General features: G+C 30.7%; 1 protein-coding gene across 2 annotated transcripts; it reads left to right on the forward strand.

Moving 5' to 3' along the window:
- The first annotated feature begins 777 nt into the window (after positions 1-777).
- Positions 778-1,834, forward strand: LOC111713037 (uncharacterized). Of its 2 annotated transcripts, XR_002767589.1 has the most exons (3): positions 778-1,241; positions 1,293-1,344; positions 1,744-1,834. XR_002767589.1 is itself a non-coding variant. In XM_023487829.1 (2 exons), exons 1-2 carry the CDS (start codon positions 900-902, stop codon positions 1,338-1,340), a joined length of 390 nt encoding a protein of 129 aa, XP_023343597.1. In that variant the 5' UTR covers positions 784-899; the 3' UTR covers positions 1,341-1,345. The 2 variants fall into 2 exon arrangements, 1 of the variants encoding a protein (XP_023343597.1); XM_023487829.1 differs by lacking the exon at positions 1,744-1,834 and having other exon boundaries at positions 784-1,241; positions 1,293-1,345.
- The last annotated feature ends 7,285 nt before the right edge of the window (positions 1,835-9,119 follow it).

Here is a 9,119-nt window from a genome sequence, read left to right on the forward strand (position 1 = left end):
TAAAAGTTTTAGATTGCTTACAGTAGTTAAAATATTATTAAATGATAATGAAAATTTTCTGTAGACAACAAACTTAAGAAAACAAAAACATTATGAAGTGATAAATAAAACAACTTTAATAAAAGATTGCCTAACGACTTTTAAATAAACTGTGACATTTTGAACCAATCAGGCAGTAGTTGTCTTAAACCAATCAGGCAGTGTTAGTCTTAAACTAATCAGGCAGTGCTTGTCTTGAACTAATCAGGCAGTGTTTGTCTTGAACCAATCAGGCACTGTTTGTCTTGAACCAACCAGGCACTGTTTGTCTTGAACCAACCAGGCAGTGTTTGTCTTGAACCAACCAGGCAGTGTTTGTCTTGAACCAATCAGGCAGTGTTTATCTTGAACCAACCAGGCAGTGTTTGTCTTGACCTAACCAGAAAATGTTTGACAAAACAAATAAAATGATTCGGAAAAACTGTAACCTATTTATATTTTATTATAAAACCTTGAAAACAAGCTTAGTTGTTTACTACTAGCCCACAAATTAAATAATATGATGAAAGTAGAAAATACTATTTAATGCATGAAATAAATCCAATTAAAATTGTATGTCTGAGCTAAAGCTATAAAATGAAATATCAATTAATTAATTTATTATTGCAAAACTCTGTAATTTCAGATTACATTCATTCTTCCCAAATATTTTGAACTTTAAAACAGAAAGCTTTACACAAGAAAAGTTTATATTGTCAGAAAATTTTACATAATAAATTAAACCTCCCTTTTTAGATGAAAATATTTAACATTCTGAAAACTCTAAATGATCAGTATGACTGAATTGCAAAAGAATTTAGTTCATGAATAAATTGTGTGATGCAGTTATTTTGAATTAATAACATGTGCAGCTTTTTATAATGAATAGATTACATTTTGTTGTACTGTTTTATTACCCGCTGACTACGGGTACTAATCCGTTAGTATGTACAACATCCGTTCAATGTCCAGCCGGTAACTCCTGCAAGGATGGCACATGTACACCCTTCACTGGAGTGTACAGAAACAGTTGTAATAAACCAGCTGACTGTCCACTAGAGTACGATTGTGATGTAAATATCAACATGTGCGTAGTAGAAATCTGCATACAAGATGAAGACTGCCCCAACCTGGGCCCTGGAAGCTATGCAATATGTAATGCTGGACAGTGTGCAGTTGGGAATGTGCAAAACGCCTCTCAAGACCGTTCTGAGCTTCTTCAGGTAATTTTTGAACAAATTTTAATCGTATTTCAATGTAAATTAGAATTTCAGGCAATCAAAACACTTCTAAAGGGATATATAGAAGAAAATAAACGTTGAAAAGGTAACCAAATGTTTTAATCTTATATCTCGATCAAATAAACTGATTGAATATTAAATCTTGATGTAAAATTAAAAAAAATAAAATGACAAAGTAAATCTTAAATTAAATTTTAAATTAAATTTAGTTCATGGTAATTAGAATTCAGAATTAGATTCAAAACTAAAATAAATGAGCTGAACTATTTTTGTTCTTTAAAAGTTTTTTTTCTAACTTTTAACACGATTTCAAATAAAGGCCATAAAACTGAAAATATATCTTTTATTTACCATTAAACATTCTTATTATATCTATGATTAGAAATAGAAAATCATGACCAATCTCTTTTATACATAAACTATAATTACCAACTGCATTAATAAAGTTTGAAACTAATTTTGAAATTTTTTTTTTATATTTTAGGAACAAGAAACAATTGTTTCTTGAAAAATGATGCAGAACGGTTTGTTTAAAAACTGTTTGGTTTAAATAAAAATAAATATCTTCAATTTACTGTTCTTTTAAATTGTAAAAATTGATAAATAAATAGTCGAACTGAAACGATATTAAAACACAAAATAAACAACTTTAGTAGATTTTGTAAATGGATTTTCAAAGACAGATCACCTTTTAGCAAGTCTGTTCCCGGTAGTCCGTAGACCAAGCATCACTGCATAGACTTGAAAGGTTTAATCAATTTTCAAGGCTGGGTTGACATTTTAGAACTATAAACCACTTCTTCCAGCTTTAGTTGAATAGGATTAATAGACAAAATGCTTAAAGATTTTTTCTTGCAACTTTAGCCACTGTGAACTAGACATTAGGGGAAGTTCAAATTTATGCAACATTAATGGGATGGCTTAGTGACCTAGTATCTTCTGTAATTCTTATTTTACGCATAAGTATGAGAAATATGATAGAACTAAAATATTTCTAACTGTGAATTCTGTCAGATAAAATTTAAAATTTAAAAAATTTACACCATTTGGTCTACAAGAAAATAAAGATTAGAACATTTGAGTTTGTAGCAACGACTATATTACTTTATCTGAGCTGAAAACTTCAGAATGCGATATCCTTAATCCCGATTACTTAATCTAAGTATCCAATGGATCCAGACTTTTGATTTTCTTCTTAATCCTCTCTTTTTGGATACCCCTACTGTATAAAAGTTACTTTTGATAACAATTACAGATACGATGCTATATCGATTGAACTAATATCCGATTGAACTTAAGGAAGCTTTTCACAAACGGGCTATTAAAGCATTTAAAGAAATATAATTTTAATCATGTTAATATGAACTTATTAAAAAACATATTTTATCACATTTAAGAACTGTAGTAGTTTTGAAAGTTAGTCCAAAAATTACGTTCGTTCAATCGATCTTTAGTTCTATTGATATTACTCCATTAACACCAGAATGCGCAAAAATAATAAAAACCGGGTTTTTAAAAAGGTAAAAAAGTGCGTCTTAACATGACGCGCTGATTGGTTGAAATTTAAACTTCTTTCTTGGATATCGAGTGCATATTAACCTTATCTTGAGTTTAGTTAAACCAGGAGATCAAGCATTGATCTCAATATCCACTATTCTAAAGTTTTCAGCTCTGGTTACATAAAAAAATTTCAAAACATTTATGGTCTTGTTAAAAGCTTTTCATTCAGATGAGTTATGATTGAAAACATCTAATATTTCCATCTTACATGCAACTGACTTTATCAGTTTGACGTGTAGAATCACAGTGGCATATACTTCATATCTGCAGAATTGTCCTTTTATAATAAGATATGTAAATTAGAATAAATTAGATTGTGGATTAAATATAGACAGCTCTTGAAATTTCCCAGTGTAATTAGATATGTTCAAACTAAACACTTAACTGCTATACATATATTCAGTAAAAGCAAAATCCTTAAAATTGATAATTCTCTAATTAATAATAATTAATCTATATATAAATTTGGCTTGTCTGTCTGTTTGTCTGTCTGTCTGTTTGTATCCAATAAACGTCAAAACGGCTGAACCGATCGGGCCCAATTTTTTTGTGGGACATCTAGGGACCCCAGGGAAGGTTTATGAATGATTGAAATTTTAAATATTTGTCTCCATCAAAATTCTATCTTTATTAATTTTTTTTAAATTTTAAAAATCCACGAAATTATTTTTGAAAATCCGCAAATTATTTTTGTTTTGTTTTACGATGCACACAAAGAGAACATGTTCACAATTAATTTAGAAGATTAAGGCTGAGGCTAAGGCTAGTTTATATATAAATTTGGTTTGGGTGTCTGGGTGTTTGTTTGTTTGTTTATATGTTTGTATCCAATAATCGCCAAAACTTCTTAACCGATCGGGCCCAAATTTTGTGTGGGGCCTCACGTGACCCCAGGGGAGGTTTATGCATGATCAAAGTTTTAGAATTTTGTGCTTAAAAGTTTTTCATCTTCGTAAAATTTTGAAAACGTGCGAAAAATATTATGAAATCCGCAAACTTTTTTGTTTTTGTTTTATACTGTACAAAGAGAAGATGCTCACAGATAAAGCCACAATTCAATGTTGAAATAGAAGAATTACAAATCCTAATACCCAGCGGCTAAAATAAATAAATTTACAGGGGTTGAAACCTAAAAATATTCAAAAATGTAATCCCCAGCGAATAAAAGCAAAAAAGTACTTTAAAAATGTAAGTATCCTAAAGAGTGCGTTTACTATTTATTAGTTGATGAAAGAAAAGGGTTGTCTTAGTCTAGACTGCGTAGAGTAAATTTCAACGGCTCCGCTAAATTTATTTTCTCTAAAGTATACATCATTGCCAAAAATTAAACATTGGTTGCTGTCACCTGGTCAAATCAAATATCAATTGCAATCATACTGTAAATGATTTTATTCGACCGACGGGTCTAGGCTACCCAGTGTGCAGTAGTCGACCCAGCATGTTTGATGCACAAAATGTGAGCTAGCTGGATCGATGTGAGCTAGCTGGATCGATGTAAGTATAGTATTTTTGTTAACTCTAGACGTTTTGCTCTGTTTGTACATTTATTATGAAAGTGTGTTGAGTGTATAAATATGTACATATATTGCAATATCATGTATTATATATAATGGATGGTGTGTAAGCTCAATTGCTTTGGTCATTTACTCTAGTCATTCATATCTTGGGCACAACAAGTCTATACACTTCTAGATCATAGATAAATACAAAAATTTAACAATTCTCTAGAGTTTTATATAAATCAAACACATAAAAATGTTTTTTATTCACCCTTTATTTATAGTTATGAAATAGTTATAACAAGTTCAATGTTAAAGAAATTGTCAAAAGTTATCTTATCAACTTTTAAATGAAAAGAAAAAGAAAATTATGAAAGAGACCATTATAGTTCCATTTGAATTCAATTGATCCTCAATGTACAGATGACAATGCCCAATTCACAACGGTGCCCTTGAAACCTTTATCTGATTCACAACGGTACCCTTGAAACCTTTATCTGATTCACAACGGTACCCTTGAAACCTTTATGTGACCAGCAATGTAACAGATATCGTCTCTCTATTTTTCTGTCGTTTTTCTAGGTTTAAAAGTGTTTAGTTCTGATAATTCTTAAGTTTTCCTGATGTAGAAATGCGCAAGTCACTTTTCTAAAATTATAAACATCGATATCTAATACATGCTTGATCAGATAAAGCTTTTTAAGATACCGTTGTGAATCTGGCATTGCCAGCTTTGAATGGAGATTTTTTACATTTCCAAATATAAAAGATACAGAATTGAGTTGCAAAAGTAAAAGCTCGTTTTATATTTAAATCACTTTCTTCTTAAAAAATATTCAAATTACTAAACTAAGATAGGACGCACTGTTTTCTCGCTTGAACCAACAATGTAAGAGAGAAACTTAAACGAAAAGGAAAATGGAAAGTAATTAAAAAGAAGGAGAACTATATTCTTGCCTTTTTAAAAACTTCTCCCCTCTCTCTGAAATTGATCACCGTCCCTCCTAGACTCTCTATTTTACCAACAATAATTTTCTTTTCTTTATTCCAAACTCATCTTATTTTTACAGGAATTTCAAATTACTCACTTAATTTAAAACAGTGTTCAGTCTTCACACTAGAGTATACCATATATAATCTTCCTGGGTTATTCTAGAAATTAGATTGGGAAAATTAAATTTTTGGAAGGATGGGATGTATTCGGGTTTTAGGAGGACTGAAAATATAAGGATATTACCATTGATGGTTATTAAAGGTTTTTGGATTTTTAAAAGTTACCTCATAAAACTTGTATTGAATGACTACCTTACCCTATTCCAGTACCCAAGCTGATGAGTGTATAGCCGAAAAAATTAGTTGAAACCTCTAATGAATCCTATTTCAAGTTTATTTCCTTTAGTTTTATTCTGAGAAATTCATTATATTTAAAAGTTTTTTTTGTAAAGGGACTGTTCCCTCTCTTTCAAAAACGGGTAACTTCCTTTATTCAATAAATTTTCAAGCAATAACTCCTTAATTGGGGCTATAGTTTTGTAAGGTTAAATATTCAGTGTATATCCCTTTAGTTGGGACATATTTCACTGTAACATTCATGAGCTTGTTTAGGTTTACTATAGTTAATAACTCCAGGAGCTTATTCAATTGCTAGAATAGTTATGCTACATTCATCACTGGAGCTCATTATTCTGTAGAACCCCATTTTAATAGATGTATAATATATGTAGATTTAGAATCTGTATTGTCTAACAGAGATACATAATAAACTTAAGCACATACCTGGTGTATTCTGCAAGCTATCCCGCATTTTAAACAATACTCATTCCTTTATAAAAAAAATGTTTTTTTTGGTATGCAACAATTTTCATTGAATCTCGGCGGGATTTTTCATTAAACACTGAATTGAAAAATCTTAGAAATGCGCGAATTTTTTTTACACAATTCACAAATTCCAATTTTAAATCAGTCAGTTCGCTTTCAGCTTTACAAAAAGGAATGTCATTTACTCTCAGACAAATTAGAATCAATGGAAATTTCAACCCCCGAGGGATTCAATGATAAACCCGAGGGCGGTTTTTTTTTCTGGTGTTAATTTTGTCATATCAATTGAACTAAACATCGATTAAATAAATGCAAGTTTTGGATTAATGGTTGTTATTGTTAAGACTCGTTGAAAATGATGATAGTCCTAACTTATGATAAAATGTATTTTTTAATAGGTTCATATTATTATGATTAAATTTATATTTGATCAGATGCTCTGAAAGCCGGCTTGCGAACAGCTGACTGTAATTCAATCGGATATTAGTCCAATCGATACAGCATTGTATCTGTAATTGTTATCAAACGTAACTTTTATACATTGGAGATATCCAAAATAAGAAGATTAAGAATAAAATGAAAAGTGTGTACGTTGGATAATCGGACTAAGGTATCAGGATTAAGGATATCTTATTCTAAAGTTTTCAGCTCTGTAAACATTAATTCTTCTAGTATTGTATTTGGTAAAGCTCTGGCACCTACTTCAAACTTTAAACAACTTTTTCCATTTGAAAGCTGAAGTATATAATCAGCAGATTAAGGGGTTGTTTGCGAAAAATTAAAGAAGTATCACAGCGAACAACACGTTAATAAAAACAAACATGAATTTGGAGGCTCGCTGTCTTTAGTTTGTCATTATCAACCCATTCAACCCTATTTCTGTCCCTGTAAAAAGATTTCTATGTAACAAAATAAATTAGCTTTTCTCATATTTTTGGGTAGATTCAAAGATAAAGGAGCTACGAGGTCACGAAGTTGTAACGATGATGTCGCATAGATTTTCCTTCCTTCTATTATCTAGTTTGCAATGTGATTATTTTGAGGGAACATTTCCTTTCCGGGTAAAACATGCAATTATGTAATTATGTTTTATATTTGCAAATTTTTACAGACTAAATAGTAAAGACTAGGGGGAAGTAACTTCCACGTAAGATTGAAATTATTTTTTAAATCAAAACCCCTCTTTTGAAGACCTTTCTATTTTTAATAATATGTAACCAAATAAAATTTAACAGATGTATGTTGTGAGAGAAGTGCTCGGTACTTCTCTTCAGGGATTTATTTAAATGTTTTGTTTTATCTTTAAACAGTTTTAACGAAAAGTGTTTTCGGAGCTTGAATATTTGTCGGTCTGGGTCCTCTTCAACACTGCTTCGTACTTTGCTTCTCTGAACCAGGTTTGATTGCTGCATGAGCAGAAAACTTTAGAAGGGTGGATATCGAGATCAATGCTTGATCTCCTCTTTTTTTAATCTCCTGATTAAATATTGCTTGGTTATTAATCTCCAGCTTATTAACAGATAGGGATTAAGGATATCCCATACGAAAGTGTGCAGCTCTTGTTGCCTTTTTTACGCGTGCCGATTGTTAACATTTAATACAAAGTACACAAATGTAAGGGATAAATATAAAATATATAACTTGTAAAAATACATGTGATGAATTTTTGTGCATTTTGATATCCTTTTTAGTGAACATTGTAAAGATTATGTTTGTTATGCTTCATGCTTTGTTATCCATCACTCCTGAATGCCTAGTCCATTAGCGCCTGATCCAATCAGGGTTAATCATGTGCTTGGTGTCTTTTCTGAACCAATAGAAACTGCATGGCGGTATCTATCTATATGGCATCTATCTTTCAATCTATCTCATCATTCAATTAGATATAAATCCCTATTGCGGCGCTATGCACTAAATGGAAATATTTTCTCCTACTGAATGAAACTATAGTGATGATATCTGGTTTTCTGTGGACTAAGGATCTTTTTGTGGTTTCTAAAGTTGAAGGTTAAAAAGGTAGGTTCAGGCTTTGTTCATTCATGCACGTAACAGTTGTTTTATATTTCAAGATATTTAGACAGCTGTATATTGTTGTATATTTCAAGATATTAAGACAGCTGTATATTGTTGTATATTTCAAGATATCAAGACAGCTGTATATTGTTGTATATTTCAAGATATTTACACAGCTGTATATTGTTGTATATTTCAAGATATTAAAACAGCTGTATATTGTTGTATATTTCAAGATATTAAAACAGCTGTATATTGTTGTATATTTCAAGAAAATCAATGAATGATGAAGGATGAAGATGGTTATTTTGGAGCTATTATGTATAATAATGTGCACATTTTTGTCTGCATTAACAACTGTTCCAAGTGGGTATAGTGATTTTAGGAGAGAGTGGCTCAGTAATCATGGAAAAGGTAAATTTTCTTTCTTTAAGCCAATTGTGCATTTTTACATGAAGGTTGATACAAACCGGCTAGACTTGTTAGACGCCCGGCATGCGTCAATATTTATTCTTATAAAAATATTTTGTCCTGCAACTTGGTGGTTCACTTTAAGACTGCAGCCCCCTTTCAAGAAATATGATCTAAACATTTAAAATTGGTCCTTCAATCTTATTCTTATTCTTAATAATAACCAACTATATCTAACTATCTACAACATTGGGTTACAGAGAGAAAGGAAAAACTCAGTTCCTTTGTCTTTCTCCATCTGTCTTTTCGTTTTGTTTGAGGTTATCAGACTCAAGCCTTATTTCGTGCCTTGATCCTATCAAGAATTTGAAAAAGTTACAAAAAAAATTAATTATGTTTTTTTGTATGTATATCTCGTGAAAGTTGGGTTCATTCTCGAATCAAGGTATTTGAAAATTGCGAAATATATTCCATCAATCAATTGAAATATATTCCATCAATCAATTGAAATATATTCCATCAATCAATTGAAATATATTCCATCAATCAATTGAAATAT

The sequence above is a fragment of the Eurytemora carolleeae genome, unplaced genomic scaffold, assembly GCF_000591075.1.
Source record: "Eurytemora carolleeae unplaced genomic scaffold, Eaff_2.0 scaffold1334, whole genome shotgun sequence".
In the NCBI taxonomy this organism is placed as follows: Eukaryota; Metazoa; Arthropoda; class Copepoda; order Calanoida; family Temoridae; genus Eurytemora; species Eurytemora carolleeae.